We start from the raw sequence: 18391 nt of genomic DNA, 5'->3' as shown, positions 1-18391 counted from the left end.
TCAGCAACATCAGTGACAAACCTCACAACATGGAAAAAAATAAATGTGTCAAATGTCATTAACAGCAGAAGCACGCTAAATGTGAATGGTGTGTTCTTGACAAGAGAACAGGCATTGGCAGCTTATCAGATTGTCTGAGATGGGGGCATGGGGATTGAACTAAAAAAGGGCAGCATATCAGATTGTCTGAGATGGGGGCATGGGTGTTGAACTAGAAATGGGTGGATAGACTAACATTGAATGATTTATTATATTAATTATCAATAAAGTCTTATATCACAATTGTGTATTTTTTTGGACATATTATTACAATAATATAGGTTGCTGTCTGCTAAAGTGAGTAATTCTACAATGCATAGAATATTAGCCATTACTAATATTTACTTCAACAGCAAATGGTCTATATAAGCTAAAGGTGATGTACACTACATGACCAAAAGTATGCGGACACCTGCTCGTCAAACATCTCATTCTAAAATCATGGTCATTAATATGGAGTTGGTCCTCCCTTTGTTGCTATAACAGCCACCACTCTTCTGGGAAGGCTTTCCACTAGATGTTGGAACATTGCTGCAGGGACTTGCTTCCATTCAGCCACAAGAGCATTAGTGAGGTCCGGCACTGATGTTGGGCGATTAGGCCTAGCTCGCAGTAGACGTTCCAATTGATCCCAAAGGTGTTCGATGGGGTTGAGGTCAGGGCTGTGTGCAGGTCAGTCAAGTTCTTCCACACCGATCTCGACAAACCATTTCTGTATGGACCTCGCTTTGTGCACTGGGGCATTGTCATGCTGAAACAGGAAAGGGTCTTCCACAAACTGTTGCCACAAAGTTGGAAGCACAGAATCGTCTAGAATGTCATTGTATGCTGTAGCATTAAGATTTCCCTTCACTGGAACTAAGGGGACTAGCCTGAACCATGAAAAACAGCCCCAGACCATTATTCCTCCTCCACCAAACTTTACAGTTGGTACTATGCATTGGGGCAGGCAGCGTTCTCCTGGCATCCGCCAAACCCAGATTAGTCCGTCGGACTGCCAGATGGTGAAGCGTGATTCATCACTCCAGAGGACGTGTTTCCACTGCTCCAGAGTCTAATGGCGGCGAGCTTTACACCACTCCAACCAACGCTTGGTGTTGCGCATGGTGATCTTAGGCTTGTGTGCTGCTACTCTGCCATGGAAACCCATTTCTTGAAGCTCCCGAGGAACAGGTCTTGTGTTGACGTTGCTTCCAGAGGCAGTTTGGAACTCGGAAGTGAATGTTGCAACCGAGGACAGACGATTTTTACGCGCTTCAGCACTCGGCAGTCCCGTTCTGTGAGCTTGTGTGGCCTACCACTTCGCGGCTGAGCTGTTGTTGCTCCTAGACGTTTCCACTTCACAATAACAGCACTTACAGTTGACCGGGGCAGCTCTAGCAGGGCAGACATTTTACAAACTGACTTGCTGGAAAGGTGGCATCCTGTGACGGTGCCACGTTGAAAGCCACTGAGCACTTCAGTACGGACCATTCTACGGCCAATGTTTGTCTATGGAGATTGCATGGCTGTGTGCTCGATTTTATACACCTGCCAGCAACGTGTGTGGCTGAAATAGCCGAATCCACAAATTTGAAGGGGTGTCCCCATACTTTTGTATATATAGTTTAGGCATGCCTACTGTGTGTGTGTGTGTGTGTGTGTGTGTGTGTGTGTGTGTGTGTGTGTGTGTGTGTGTATGTATTTTTATACGCAGTCAGTGTACCATACCAGGTGAGTACTCGGAAAAGAACTGTAGTCCTGCAGCAGACATGTGATTTGCTGACATTGTCCCCATTTGGAAAGGTTGTCCACTCCTTGCCCATGTTTTAGACCAATAGAAATAGGGTTGGATTTACATGCGTCGACAGGGCCGGTATAAATACACCATTTGAAACCTTCAAGTTCAAGTGAAGATCATATTGCGAAGTTGGACAACTTTACAAAAAAATTGAGTTTTACAAGCGGAAAAATACATTCTGGCGGATTAAAGTGACAAACAATTTTCGTTTTCATTTGGAAAGTTCTTTAATTAAATTGAATCGACTGTACTATGGGAAAAGAAATCACCTGGTTGATTATAATTGGGATTTGTATCATCAAGTCGTCATGTGAGTCTGTCTTCAACACTGAAACTCCTGCTCACAGTAAGTTGGACGATTATTTTATTCTCACAAATCAATTCATGCATTATTCTGAATGCAAACATTATACAAAAATAAATTATGTTTTGAAAGCAGATTATAATAGGCAAAATGCTGTTGATAAAAGTGTGGTGGTTTTTTTAAACAATTGGAACCTTTGTGCCGTGGGAATGAATGAAAGTTAGCATTGGCTGAGGCAGTTTCCATGACGGCAGCTCCATGAACCTGTTCTGAGCTCTGACAGACAGACAGTTCATTGTTCGGAGGAACAAAAACTCCCCCAACCAGCTGGGGTTCTATTAGGATAAGATGAGTGTAGTCTGGTCCCAGATCACCTGGAAATGTGGGCTAGAAGAGATTTCACGAAATCATGACACATTCAAATTTACATGAACCCTGCACATTGTAACTATATTTTGTGTATGCATATTACTATTTTAAAAAATGTAGCAGATTACGTTTTTAAACTTTAACAAAATATTGTAAATGATGAGGTTTGGGATGATTTTATAATTTAGCAATCAGAGAGAGGAATGACTAGTTCTCTCTGGTTGAACCTCAACAACCCTAAGGACCTCTTGGTGCTTTTGAACCCATGAGAATATGCATTATGCACCGGAGTCTTTGAACCTAGGTTCCACTTTATGTATTATAAACATCTGTGCCTATACTGTTATTGTCAAGACTTCCGCCGAGGCTGCCTCCCCTCTTTGTTCGGGCAGGCTTCGGCGTTCGTCGTCACCGGCCTTCTAGCCACTGCCGCTCCATGTCTCATCATTCCATTTGTCTTGTCTTGTCAATTACACACACCTGGTTCATAATCCAATCATTAGTCCGTGATTAAGTGTTCCCTCTGCCCCCCTTGTCCTTGTGGGTGATTGTTTATTTGTGAGAGTAGTGTAGCTCGGTGGAGCTACTCGTACCTTGTATTGCCAGGGTAGATTCTTCCCCTGTGCCTGTATATATTGTTGGAGCTACTCGTACCTTGTATTGCCAGGGTAGATGGTTTCCCCTGTTTTCTGTTTTCGCTATCCAGCGCAATTGTGTACAGTGATTTACCCTCCTGCGCCTGACTCCTTCTATCACACTGATCACAGTTACTGTCCCTGCCAGCATAATAGGTCATTAAATACCATGTAGTAAATGTTTTAGCAACACTTGATGCAAAGTGGGTCCGTGTCTTTAATCTCGCCCTCTGTCCCTCCAGGCAACGGTACAGACTGGTTACTGGACTACACTGACATAGAGACCAAGTTCTCAGTGCGTTCAGCCAAGGAGCCAGAGGAGGATCTGTGTTACCTGGTGCCAGGGAAAAAGGATACAGCCACACAGTGTGGCTTCGACACCAGCTTACCCACATTCGTCATCATACACGGCTGGTCGGTAAGTAGCTACCTGGATAACAGGAGCGTAGTCTGGTCTCGGATCACCTGGATAACAGGAATACCTGGAATAGTATAACAGTAATCCTTCTACCCCCCCCCCCCCTCTCCCCCAACCCCCCACTGGCTATAAACCAATTTGTAAGTCTCCAGGTCTCAGATCACCTGGATAACAGGATTGTAGTCTGGTCTCAGATCACCTGGATAACAGGAGTGTGGTCTGGTCCCAGATCTGTTTGAGAAGCCACTATAGAGTAGAGTCTTCCTCCATTCATTGTCACTCCTACTGCTCCCAGTGCTGGCTGATAGACGTTACAGCCTGCTGATGATGACTGAATGCAAAATGTGCTTTACCATAATGGGAATCCCTCAGGCTCTGCCAATTCAATTTAACACATTTTATTTATTTATCCCAGAAGGGCAATTACTTTGGGCACACGGGAGATATGATACTAGGCAGGAAGGACATACCAACTTCACAGCAATACACCACGGAGGACAATACTCTACACTGCAACTTCACATCAACATACCACAACACACACCACATATGTCCTACAGCAACATGGGCCTATGCCACAACAATGACATCACCAGGTCCAGGTCTACCTAAGCAGGAGCATTAATGTAGTGCCCCACTGTATAGGGTCTGGTTAGTAGTTCACTACATAGGGTCTGGTTAGTAGGGCACTACATAGGGTCTGGTTAGTAGTTCACTACATATGGTCTGGTTAGTAGTTCACTACATAGGGTCTGGTTAGTAGGGCACTACATAGGGTCTGGTTAGTAGTTAACTACATAGGGTCTGGTTAGTAGTTCATTACATAGGGTCTGGTTAGTAGTTCACTACATAGGGTCTGGTTAGTAGGGCACTACATAGGGTCTGGTTAGTAGTTCACTACATAGGGTCTGGTTAGTAGTTCACTACATAGGGTCTGGTTAGTAGTTCACTACATAGGGTCTGGTTAGTAGGGCACTACATAGGGTCTGGTTAGTAGTTCACTACATAGGGTCTGGTTAGTAGTTCACTACATAGGGTCTGGTTAGTAGTTCACTACTTAGGGTCTGGTTAGTAGTTCACTACATAGGGTCTGGTTAGTAGGGCACTACATAGGGTCTGGTTAGTAGTTCATTACATAGGGTCTGGTTAGTAGTTCATTACATAGGGTCTGGTTAGTAGTTCACTACATAGGGAATAGTGTGTCTTTGAGGTTTGCCCTGAGTTAACTACCCTGTAAGTCATCCCTAATACACATGTATCTTCCTGTCCTGTGTTCTAGGTGGCAGGTTTGTTTGAGAGCTGGATCTACAAGCTGGTAGCAGCCCTGTTTGAGCGCGTGACCAATGCCAACGTTATAGTGGTGGACTGGCTGGACCGGGCCCAGCACCACTACCCCAACTCTGCGGCTCACACCAAGCTGGTTGGAGAGGATGTGGCCAGGCTCATCAACTGGCTGGAGGTGAGGGTTTGATCATGATGCATTATGGTACGCTACTATAATGATAATGTATTGGATTTTTACAAGGGCGAAAGTAGATGTAATTTCTTCCTGTAATGATAGAATCCCTATTAATTCAATATAATCACTGTGGGACTAGTCTAAAGAGTTGTAATTTAACTTTTAAAATATGTTACCTTTTATTGTGGCAGAAACACAACCAGTCATGGGGTTTTCATCTGATTGTCAAACAGTCACTTCAAAGGGATCATTTAATAGGCGTACCAGCGCCCTTTCATCCATGCACAACATATTTCCAGCCTCCGAACAGTGGTGAATGGAAAGAGACATCTTTTACACAAAATGCCAAAAAGGTGTAATGACATTTGGCCAGAATTTATGCGTCCACTGCTGTCCGCGCGTGTCTCGGTGTCGGCCACTCATCTCTACCTTGGCAAAATTGCGGCGTTCTCGACGAACCACATCGCATTTTGGAGCGTAGGCTATACCGCCTGTTGAGTCTCCCGAGTGGCGCAGTGGTCTAAGGCGCTGCATCGCAGTGCTAGCTGTGCCACTAGAGATCCTGGTTCGAATCCAGACTCTGTCGTAGCCGGCCGAGACCGGGAGACCCATGGGGCGGCGTACAATTAGCCAGCGTCGTCGAGGGTAGGGGAGGGAATGGCCGGCAGGGATGTAACTCAGTTGGTAGAGCATGGCGTTTGCAACGCCAGGGTTGTGGGTTCGATTCCCACGGGGGGCCAGTATGAAAATGTATGCGCTCACTTAACTGTAAGTCCCTCTGGATAAGAGCGTCTGCTAAATGACTAAAATGTAATAGGCTCATGTTTTACCGGTATGGAGTACCCCCCACTATTTAATTTTTCCGTACCGCCCTGGATTTATATACAGATGTAGGATCTTAATTTTAGCCAGTTTCCTACAGCAGGAACATAATCCTGCATCAACAGGAAATGTGAATTATTATGAATAAATATTTTTGTAGGGGTTGATAATGCCTACTGTATGTGTGTGTGAAATTTCTACGTGGAAATTACAAACTTCAGAATCCTTTTTACACCTCAAATGCACTACATGTTTTACATTTCCTGTATTGCAGGAAAGTTCTCTTTCAACAGGGTGATACATTAAGATGTGGCATAAGATGTGACGAGAGAAAGAGAGAGAGCGAGAGAGAGAGAGAGAGAGAGAGAGAAGAGAGAGAGAGAGAGAGAGAGAGAGAGAGAGAGAGAGAGAGAGAGAGAGAGAGAGAGAGAGAGAGAGTTAGAATTAGCAATGGAGATCGATGCAGTTTAATGTGATAGTCGACTGTTCTACCACACTGATAATTCCAGAACCATAATCCATGTGTTCTCTTACTTAAACGTCTTACTTAAATGTGCAGTTATTTATGTGGATCTGAAATGCACCAATCATCTGTTAAAACTAAATGATGCCTCCCCTCAGGTGGATCTGAAGTATGACCTGAGGAACCTTCACCTGCTGGGCTACAGCCTGGGAGCACATGTGGCTGGCATAGCTGGAAACCTGACCAACAACAAGGTCAACAGGATCACTGGTGGGTAGGACAGCCTGGGAGCACACGTGGCTGGCATAGCTGGAAACCTGACCAACAACAAGGTCAACAGGATCACTGGTGGGTAGGACTAGATGCTCTCATCCCTCGGATGGTGCCTGTAGGAGCAGGTTTCTGTAGGACCATAGAGACATATAACCATCTGTCAATCCACCTCAACTCTGCTACTCAGGGACCCGCTGGTGGGTAGGACCAGACCAGAGCCAGATAATAGAGCAATATCAGACCAGAGCCAGATAATAGAGCAATATCACGGGTGGGAAGGACTAGACCAGAGCCAGATAATAGGTAATATCAGACCAGAGCCAGATAATAGAGCAATATCACGGGTGGGTAGGACCAGACCAGAGCCAGATAATAGAGCAATATCAGACCAGAACCAGATAATAGAGCAATATCACGGGTGGGAAGGACCAGACCAGAGCCAGATAATAGGTAATATCAGACCAGAGCCAGATAATAGAGCAATATCACGGGTGGGTAGGACCAGACCAGAGCCAGATAATAGAGCAATATCAGACCAGAGCCAGATAATAGAGCAATATCACGGGTGGGAAGGACCAGACCAGAGCCAGATAATAGGTAATATCAGACCAGAGCCAGATAATAGAGCAATATCACGGGTGGGTAGGACCAGACCAGAGCCAGATAATAGGTAATATCAGACCAGAGCCAGATAATAGGTAATATCAGACCAGAGCCAGATAATAGGTAATATCAGACCAGAGCCAGATAATAGAGCAATATCACGGGTGGGAAGGACCAAAAATATATATATAACAGAGAAATACATGGCTCTGAGTAGGACCCAGACCTCGTATGGTGTCTGTCCATCTGGAAATCAACCTAATCACTGCTGTGTCATTAGGCTCTGTTCTAAACCTAAGATATACACGTTTGCCCTTAATTCTGTTTGGTATTTCCCTTGCATCCCTATAGCAGTTCAAGTGGTTGTTGCCTATCAATTTGCTGTCACCCCACTTTGGTCAGTCAAACACTGCTTAAGTAAACTCCCATCTCATTGCCCCTCCCTTCTTCTATTTAGAGTGAGTGAGATTGCCTAGCCCTAGTGAGAAGGTGCACAGCTGGGTTTTTTAAACCAGTTGGCATCATGGAGTTTGCTGAAGACAGTATTGAGACTTGTTGGGGGAGTAGACGATGATGTCATCTATATAGACAAAAAAAAGGTGACATCTCACAGTTCCCCAAGAACTCCCTCCATCAGCCCATTTGAAAGGTCACTCCAGCCTTCTTAAGGCCAAAAGGCTTTGGGTAATGGCTTTAAACTGATACAGGCCAAAAGGCTTTGGGTAATGGCTTTAAACTGATACAGGCCAAAAGGCTTTGGGTAATGGCTTTAAACTGATACAGGCCAAAAGGCTTTGGGTAATGGCTTTAAACTGATACAGGCCAAAAGGCTTTGGGTAATGGCTTTAAACTGATACAGGCCAAAAGGCTTTGGGTAATGGCTTTAAACTGATACAGGCCAAAAGGCGGCTTTGGGTAATGGCTTTAAACTGATACAGGCCAAAAGGCGGCTTTGGGTAATGGCTTTAAACTGATACAGGCCAAAAGGCTTTGGGTAATGGGTTTAAACTAAATACAGGCCAAAAGGCTTTGGGTAATGGCTTTAAACTGATACAGGCCCGAAGGATTGGCTACCACTGTATTTTCTTTGCCCTTCGCATCCATCTCAACTTATTTGTATAACTAAGCATGCCACACCCACCTTAGATAACATAACGGTTAGGTCCAGGGCCGAAACCAAGGCAGCAACCACTCCTTATTTGACCTGTATCAGTTTAAGGCAATGCCTTTCGGCCTTAAAAACGCTGGATCGACCTTTCAGAGATCCCACTCCAAAAAGGGTATATACGTAACTAAGTTCAGGTTGAGTTCAGTTTGAGGGGGTAAAGACTCATGTTACACATGTTCTTTTTATCAGTGAGAACTTGTAGAAATGTAAAATGACTATTTATAACACCAAAAATGACTATTTATAACACCCCAAAAGACTACTGTATAACACCCAAAAGGACTATTTATAACACCCAAAATGACTACCGCATAACATCCAAAATAACTATCTGTGACACCCAAAAAGACTACTGTACAACACCCAAAATGACTATTTATAACAAAGAAAATGACTATTTATAACACTCCAAAAAGACTATTTATAACACCCCAAAAGGACTACTTATAACACCCAAAATGACTATTTACAACACCCCAAAAATACTACTGTATAACACCCCAAAAGGACCACTGTATAACACCCAAAAAGACTACTGTATAACACCCCAAATGACTATTTATAACACCCAAAATGACTATTTATAACACCCGAAAAAGACAACTGCATAACACCCAAAATGACTATTTATAACACACAACATGACTATTTATAACACCCCAAAAGACTACTGTATAACACCCAAAAAGACTACTGTATAACACCCAAAATGACTATTGCATTACACCCAAAAATACTATTTATAACACCCCAAAAGGACTATTTATAACACCCCAAAAGACTGCTGCATAACACTCAAAAGGCTTGTAACTTGAACCATGTGTTCTAATACATCATGGCAGACTGACACAATAACAGCAGGCTGACAGTGTTCTGAATGTATGCAGTAGTTACTAACTATTAACAACAGAGAAGATTATAGTAGTTATACCACTGGAGGATACTGTAAGATTCCAGTTCTCTAACGCCCAGTCCCTAATGTCCCTCTCCCTGTCCTGCTCATTCTTTCAGGCCTGGATCCGGCTGGGCCTAGCTTCGAGTACGCAGAGCACATAAACCGCCTGTCTCCTGACGATGCAAAATTCGTGGATGTCCTCCACACCAACACCAGGGGGTCTCCAGATCTCAGTATCGGTATCCAGAGACCCGTGGGCCACGTGGACATCTACCCCAACGGAGGAACAGCGCAGCCAGGCTGCTCCTTCCGGCACACCATAGACATGATGAGAAACTTTGGCCTCCACAGTGAGTAGACCCAGGCTTAACTCCAACTCCCACAAACCCTCACACTGTAGTTCAATAGAGTACCACAGTATGAGTCATAATACCCATAAAAGATAGCGGTCAAACAAGGAAATGGTTTCAATCGTTTTTCCACCATTCATTTTTCCCATAGGGGATTTTCCCCATAGGGTGTGACGTTTTCATAACCGTGTAAGTCTCTCTAGGACAAGGTGACTTCTATCAATATATTTGCCTGTATTTACCCCCCAAAATGAAATGCTAAAGAGCTGCTAATGTGGCTATCATAAAGAACTACAAATGCCATGATGATCTGGACGAGACTGCCGAATCGAGGCAAAGGTAAGAATCTCTGGATTAACGATCTAATGTTAGCTAAATGAATGAATAAATTGGCTACATTTTTTAAAATGGACAATTCTGTGAATTGTCTTGTGCAAGTTTTAAATTGACACAGTACCTGTTAGCAAAGGTGTCAGCTAGAGATGACGTGCAGGAGCTTGCAGGGATTTGTAGTCTTGCATGATGGCTACTTTGATGCTAATTAGCATTTTCGAATCTGAGAGTAAATCTTGTCCGAGAGAGATTTATATGGTTAACAAAACGTCACGCCAGGGTAAGCCTACATGAAACACAGCCCTTATTTTAAGTGTTTCTAAAATTCCCTATGGGAAAAATGAATGGAGGAAAAACGATTGGAACCATTACCCTGTTTGACCGCTAGGTTTTATGGGTATTATGACACCTCCACTGTGGAGCTCTATAGAACTAGGCATCTACAGTAAGTAGACCCAGGCTTAACTCCAACTCCAACTCCCACAAACCCTCACACTATATCTACAGTCATAGAATTGCATGTAGAATGATTGGATTTCTCTATCTGGTATCTAAGTAGACTTACAAGACTTAGCCTCATCCTCGACCAACCCTGGATTCACACTGTAGTGTTGTTTTGTCATTACACAAGTGTAGGACAAAAAACACAGACAAGAGAACATCATTGTTTCCCAATCTGTTTTTCATTGACATTCAGACGTAACTGTTGCACATTTCTGTTGTAGTCCAGCATTACAACATCTGATTCAACTATCCAACTCATCATTACATTTACATTACATTTTAGTCATTTAGCAGACGCTCTTATCCAGAGCGACTTACAGGAGCAATTAGGGTTAAGTGCCTTGCTCAAGGGCACATTTACATCATTTAGCAGACGCTCTTATCCAGAGCGACTACAAATTGGTGCATTCACCCTATAGCCAGTGGGATAACCACTTTACAATTATATATAGATATATATATATATATATATATATATTTATTTTTTTTTGGGGGGGGGGTAGAAGGAATACTCCGCTGTCCTGGCGTCGTGAGGGAGCTTGTTCCACCATTGGGGTGCCAGAGCAGCGAACAGCTTTGACTGGGCTGAGCGGGAACTATGCTTCCGCAGAGGAAGGGGAGCCAGCAGGCCAGAGGTGGATGAACGCAATGCCCTCGCCTGGGTGTAGGGACTGATCAGAGCCTGAAGGTACGGAGGTGCCGTTCCCCTCACTGCTCCATAGGCAAGCACCATGGTCTTGTAACGGATGCGAGCTTCAACTGGAAGCCAGTGGAGTGTGCGGAGGAGGGGGGTGACGTGAGAGAACTTGGGAAGGTTGAACACCAGACGGGCTGCGGCATTCTGGATGAGTTGTAGGGGTTTAATGGCACAGGCAGGGAGCCCAGCCAACAGCGAGTTGCAGTAATCCAGACGGGAGATGACAAGTGCCTGGATTAGGACCTGTGCCGCTTCCTGTGTAAGGCAGGGTCGTACTCTCCGAATGTTGTAGAGCATGAACCTGCAGGATCGGGTCACCGCCTTGATGTTAGCGGAGAATGACAGGGTGTTGTCCAGGGTCACGCCAAGGCTCTTCACACTCTGGGAGGAGGACACAACGGAGTTGTCAACCGTGATGGCGAGATCATGGAACGGGCAGTCCTTCCCCGGGAGGAAGAGCAGCTCCGTCTTGCCAGGGTTCAGCTTGAGGTGGTGATCCGTCATCCATACTGATATGTCGGCCAGACATGCAGAGATGCGATTCGCCACCTGGTTATCAGAAGGGGGAAAGGAGAAGATTAGTTGTGTATCGTCAGCGTAGCAATGATAGGAGAGGCCATGTGAGGATATGACAGAGCCAAGTGACTTGGTGTATAGGGAGAAAAGGAGAGGGCCTAGAACTGAGCCCTGGGGGACACCAGTGGTGAGAGCACGTGGTGCGGAGACAGCTTCTCGCCACGCCACTTGGTAGGAGCGACCGGTCAGGTAGGACGCAATCCAGGAGTGAGCCGCGCCGGAGATGCCCAGCTCGGAGAGGGTGGAGAGGAGGATCTGATGGTTCACTGTATCAAAGGCAGCAGACAGGTCTAGAAGGACAAGAGCAGAGGAGAGAGAGTTAGCTTTAGCAGTGCGGAGAGCCTCCGTGACACAGAGAAGAGCAGTCTCAGTTGAATGACCAGTCCTGAAACCTGACTGGTTTGGATCAAGAAGGTCATTCTGAGAGAGATAGCAAGAGAGTTGGCTAAAGACGGCACGCTCAATAGTTTTGGAAAGAAAAGAAAGAAGGGATACTGGTCTGTAGTTGTTGACATCAGTGGGATCGAGTGTTGGTTTTTTGAGAAGGGGTGCAACTCTCGCTCTCTTGAAGATGGAAGGGACATGGCCAGCGGTCAAGGATGAGTTGATCAGCGAGGTGAGGTAGGGGAGAAGGTCACCGGAGATGGTCTGGAGAAGAGAGGAGGGGATGGGGTCAAGCGGGCAGGTTGTTGGGCGGCCTGCAGTCACTAGTCGCAAGATTTTATCTGGAGAGAGAGGGGAGAAAGAAGTCAAAGCATAGGGTAGGGCAGTGTGAGCAGGACCAGCAGTGTCATTAGACTTAACAAACGAGGATCGGATGTCGTCAACCTTCTTTTCAAAGTGGTTGACAAAGTCATCCACAGAGAGGGAGGAGGGGGGGGGGGGGAGGATTCAGCAGTGAGGAGAATGTGGCAAAGAGCTTCCTAGGGTTAGAGGCGGATGCTTGGAATTTAGAGTGGTAGAAAGTGGCCTTAGCAGCAGAAACAGATGAAGAAAATGTAGAGAGGAGGGAGTGAAAAGATGCCAGGTCGGCAGGGAGTTTAGTTTTCTTCCATTTCCGCTCAGCTGCCCGGAGCTCTGTTCTGTGAGCTCGCAATGAGTCATCAAGCCACAGAGCTGGAGGGGAGGACCGAGCCGGCCGGGAGGATAGGGGACACAGAGAGTCAAAGGATGCAGAAAGGGAGGAGAGGAGGGTTGAGGAGGCAGAATCAGGAGATTGGAGGGAGAAGGATTGAGCAGAGGGAAGAGATGATAGGATGGAAGAGGAGAGAGTAGTGGGAGAGAGAGAGCGAAGGTTGCGGCGGCGCGTTACCATCTGTGTAGGGGCAGAGTGAGTAGTGTTGGAGGAGAGCGAGAGAGAAAAGGATACAAAGTAGTGGTCGGAGACATGGAGGGGAGTTGCAGTGAGATTAGTAGAAGAGCAACATCTAGTAAAGATGAAGTCAAGCGTATTGCCTGCCTTGTGAGTGGGGGGGGGGGGATGGTGAGAGGGTGAGGTCAAAAGAGGAGAGGAGTGGAAAGAAGGAGGCAGAGAGAAATGAGTCAAATGTAGACGTGGGGAGGTTGAAATCCCCCAAAACTGTGAAGGGTGAGCCATCCTCAGGAAAGGAACTTATCAAGGCGTCAAGCTCATTGATGAACTCTCCAAGGGAACCTGGAGGGCGATAGATGACAAGGATATTAAGCTTAAATGGGCTAGTGACTGTGACAGCGTGGAATTCAAATGAGGAGATAGACAGATGGGTTAGGGGAAAAATTGAGAATGACCACTTGGGAGAGATGAGGATTCCTGTGCCACCACCCCTCTGACCAGATGCTCTCGGGGTATGCGAGAACACATGGTCAGACGAGGAGAGAGCAGTAGGAGTAGCAGTGTTTTCAGTGGTAATCCATGTTTCCGTCAGCGCCAGGAAGTCGAGGGACTGGAGGGTAGCATAGGCTGGGATGAAGTCAGCCTTGTTGGCGGCAGAACGGCAGTTCCAGAGGCTGCCTGAGACCTGGAACTCCAGGTGTGTGGTGCGTGCAGGGACCACCAGGTTAGAGAGGCAGCAGCCACGCGGTGTGAGGCGTTTGTGTAGCCTGTGCGGAGAGGAGAGAACAGGGATAGGCAGAGGCATAGTTGACAGGCTGCAGCAGATGGCTACAATAATGCAGAGGAGATCGGAATGAAATGAACTAAACATCAGGGAAAGGAGAGAGCAGGCCTCCCTCACCAAAAAAAAAAATATATATATAACTCTCCCAACTTCCACATCAGAAACTATAATTGTTTCACTGAACCACCCGAGTAAAACTCTCCCAACTTCCACTTTAGAAATTAGAATTGTTGTAAACTACAGCAGACTGTTATCAGTAGCTGTAATTAAGTACAGCAGCTACCAACCACCTAACGTTAATGCCTCGGATGAGGTTAGAAAAACAGCTGAATGGTAGCAGCTAGCTGGCTCAATCACAGGTACTCTTAAGCATGAAATAACATTGGAAACAATTAACCACAGTTGCAAAAAGTTACCAGTAGCTACCCGCTAGCTAGCTAGCTAGCTTTGTTGGTCCAAGTAGTGGGTAAGCTAGCCTCGTGCTTCGCCGGGGTCCGCCGAATACAGTCCTTACCTACAATAATTACCTACAATAACCTTCAATAACTACCTGAGTAAGCTACCTATAATACCAAACTACAATACCTACCTACAATCTAAATACATGGTTTAAGCTTAACTCAACACCATATAAGAAGCCAAGCTTACCTTTCATAACGCAGCAATGATTAAACGTTGGGTAGCTAGCACAAAGATATTGTATTTAGCTACCACAGTACAGCCAGCTGGTAGTGTTGGCTGGCTAGCAATGGCTACTGTGTTGACTTTGTTTGAAAAACGGCGTCGCTGCGAACGAATGTAGCTGGCTAAAGGGATATTGTTTTTAGTTGCAACCGTTGCTAATAGCAACTCGCCAGCTAATCCAGGAGGTGAGTTAGCTAGCTAGCTTCGTGCTACACCCGGCACCGCCGAATACAAAAGTAACCTACAATAACTACACAACAGCTACCCACAACAGCCCACGATGCCTACCTATACTACTTAATAATATACAGCCCACGATGCCTACCTATAGTACCTAACTACAATCTAAATACATAGTTTAAGCCTTACTCGACAAAGCCCAAGCTATGTATAAAGCCAAACTGGCAGACTGCAATCAGTAGACTTTGCTTGTTGAATAAAACTTGCTAATGCTGGAACAGAACAGAATGTTCAAAACAGCAGGGCGTCCGAGAGAAATGGATTGGGTAACACGGATGTTCTTTAGTTTGTAGTTTTTTTCCCACACTCGTGTGAGGACAAACGCAACAGTACAGTGTGAGGATTAGGAGGAAGAGGAAACTCGTTCTGCACTGGTGTTCTGAAGGTGAACATAACTATTCCTCTCCTGTGCCCTGCCCTGCAGACTTGGATCAGATCGTGAAGTGCGCCCATGAGCGCTCTGTGCACCTGTTCATCGACTCGCTGGTGAACAAACAGCAGCAAAGCATGGCCTACCGCTGCAACTCCAAATACGCCTTCAACAGGGGCCTGTGTCTCAGCTGCCGTAAGAACCGCTGCAACAACATGGGCTTCGGAGTCAACAGGATACGCACCACCAGGAGCGCCAAGATGTACCTGATGACCGGCGCCAGTATGCCCTTCAAAGGTGTGTTGGTTAGTCTGCTACACAGCTGATTGATAGCTGTTGTTTGCCCTTCAAAGGTGGGTAACGTTGGTGAATCTGTTAGACAGCTGATTGATAGCTGGGCGGTGTGTTCCTAAACAATGCAGATCAAACTGAGAAAGCTCGTCAAAGTTCCGTATTGTAGTATCTAGGTTCTTCTTCTTCTTCTTCTTCTTCTTCTTCTTCTTCTTCTTCTTCTTCTTCTTCTTCTTCTTCTTCTTCTTCTTCTTCTTCTTGTTTATGATGCATAAACAATCTGTTACTAGTTCAAATGAAGGTCTAACAGCAGTCCTGTCCCTCCACCTCTAGTCTTCCACTACCAGATGAAGTTCCATATCTTCAACCAGCAGAACCTGAGTCTGAACGAGCAGCCCGTCATAGTGTCTATGTATGGAACCCACGGAGAGAAGGAGGACATCCAACTCATTCTGTAAGCAGCTCTGCTAAACATTCAACTTCTTACAATTTAGCACTGGGTTATGTATTCTTGTTACTTTTCTGTTTTGTTTACAGTCGATTTACATTAGGTTACTTCAATGTTACTTTACATTGTCTATTGAAATGGTACAGTGAAATGGTGCGTAATTCCTGTGTACTGCTGATTATGATAGAGCAAAACAAATAACTATTTCTGGCCCAGTACCCCGTTAAAAGTTCTGGTTGTTTTATTTAAAATGCGTTACTAACTATGCTAACCCCCACAGGTCCAACGTGACCACCAACACCACTGTGTCCTTCCTGCTGACCACTGACGTAGACCTGGGAGAGCTGCTGAGAGTCATGCTGCGGTGGGACAGTGACTCCTACTTCTCCTTCTTCAACTCACACGAGTTCATGGTCCGCAGGATGAGAGTCAAGACAGGGGAGACCCAGTCCAAGTGAGCCTCTACTTATGTTTATCTACTGCAGTCTACCGTATCTATCTGTTGTATTCTGAATTTACCTTAGGGATCTACATGATTGACTTAACTCTAGTAGAGTAAAGTAGAGTAGAGTAGAGTAATAATAATATGCCATTTAGCAGACGCTTTTATCCAAAGCGACTTACAGTCATGCGGGCATACATTTTTGTGTATGGGTGGTCCCGGGGATCGAACCCACTACCTTAGTGTTACAAGCGCCGTGCTCTACCAGCTGAGCTACAGAGGAGAGTAGAGTAGGGTGAAAAGTTTCCTTGACTCGACTCTGTTCCACTCTGCTATACTGTACTCTACTCTACTCTAGTCAACAGTCCACGCTGGTTCTCTTGAGTTGAGATGAATGGAGTGATTTTAAGTGTATGATGGTGATTGTGACTTGCTTCTCCTGCAGGGTGATTTTCAGAGCGGAGAGTGACGGGGAGTTTGCCCACCTGGTCCAAGGAGGTGACCCTGTGACCTTCACCAAGTCTAAAGAGGATCAGAACAGCAGGACGCATGAGAGGTGAGAGACTAGTGGACACAGACTTGATTGATTTCATTTATTAGACAAGATAAATCATATCCAGCCACAAACCAATGCAATGGAAATTCACTCATAAAAAATTGTCAAGTATAACATAAAAGATTCTAGGATAACACAAAGAAGTATCTTATTTCCATTGGTTGGTTTCAGTATAGTTAGGGAGTTCTTCCTGACCATGTGACTAACAGGACCAGGAAAATAGATATGACATGACCAGTTACAGCCCACCCAATGACATGCTTCCTTTGCCAAACCTGTGTTTGTGTCTGTCTGCAGAATCCACAGACTGAAGAAGCAGGGCAGCTTCTTCAAACAAGGCCTTAACGACGCTGCCACAGACACATCACCATCATTATCCCCATCATCAGAGCACTGAGGTCATATACTGTAAATCTTATTGTAGAAGACGGTATCCTCGGGTTAAGTGTACGTATGCGTGAGGCTCAAATTACACCCTATTCCCCATACGTTTGCCCACTGACAAAGAAATGATCAGTCTATAATTTTAATGGTAGGTTTATTTGAACAGTGAGAGACAGAATAACAACAAACAAATCCAGAAAAATGCATGTCAAAAATTTTATAAATTAATTTGCATTTTAATGAGGGAAATAAGTATTTGACCCCCTCTCAATCAGAAAGATTTCTGGCTCCCAGGTGTCTTTTATACAGGTAACGAGCTGAGATTAGGAGCACACTCTTAAAGGGAGTGCTCCTAATCTCAGCTTGTTACCTGTATAAAAGACACCTGTCCACAGAAGCAATCAATCAATCAGATTCCAAACTCTCCACCATGGCCAAGACCAAAGAGCTCTCCAATGATGTCAGGGACAAGATTATAGACCTACACAAGGCTGGAATGGGCTACAAGACCATCACCAAGCAGCTTGGTGAGAAGGTGACAACAGTTGGTGCGATTATTCGCAAATGGAAGAAACACAAAAGAACTGTCAATCTCCCTCGGTCTGGAGCTCCATGCAAGATCTCACCTCGTGGAGTTGCAATGATCATGAGAACGGTGAAGAATCAGCCCAGAACTACACGGGAGGATCTTGTCAATGATCTCAAGGCAGCTGGGACCATAGTCACCAAGAAAACAATTGGTAACACACTACGCCGTGAAGGACTGAAATCCTGCAGCGCTCGCAAGGTCCCCCTGCTCAAGAAAGCACATATACAGGCCCGTCTGAAGTTTGCCAATGAACATCTGAATGATTCAGAGGAGAACTGGGTGAAAGTGTTGTGGTCAGATGAGACCAAAATCGAGCTCTTTGGCATCAACTCAACTCGCCGTGTTTGGAGGAGGAGGAATGCTGCCTATGACCCCAAGAACACCATCCCCACCATCAAACATGGAGGTGGAAACATAATCCTTTGGGGGTGTTTTTCTGCTAAGGGGACAGGACAACTTCACCGCATCAAAGGGACGATGGACGGGGCCATGTACCGTCAAATCTTGGGTGAGAACCTCCTTCCCTCAGCCAGGGCATTGAAAATGGGTTGTGGATGGGTATTCCAGCATGACAATGACCCAAAACACACGGCCAAGGCAACA

General features: G+C 45.4%; 1 protein-coding gene across 1 annotated transcript; it reads left to right on the top strand.

Annotated features, from left to right (window-relative positions):
• Positions 1-2071: 2071 nt before the first annotated feature.
• LOC311150427 (lipoprotein lipase-like) lies at positions 2072-17212 on the top strand (the record flags this gene model as incomplete). Its single annotated transcript, XM_084187909.1, has 10 exons — positions 2072-2165; positions 3370-3545; positions 4825-5004; positions 6448-6559; positions 9345-9578; positions 15133-15375; positions 15703-15823; positions 16098-16271; positions 16705-16815; positions 17113-17212. 10 exons carry the CDS (start codon positions 2072-2074, stop codon positions 17210-17212), a joined length of 1545 nt encoding a protein of 514 aa, XP_084044035.1.
• Between the last annotated feature and the right edge of the window lie 1179 nt (positions 17213-18391).

Source organism: Coregonus lavaretus (genome assembly GCF_964263955.1).
Source record: "Coregonus lavaretus genome assembly, chromosome: 23".
In the NCBI taxonomy this organism is placed as follows: domain Eukaryota; kingdom Metazoa; phylum Chordata; class Actinopteri; order Salmoniformes; family Salmonidae; genus Coregonus; species Coregonus lavaretus.
Note: the sequence above shows the minus strand (reverse complement) of the source record. Positions and strands in the feature narration are given on the sequence as shown.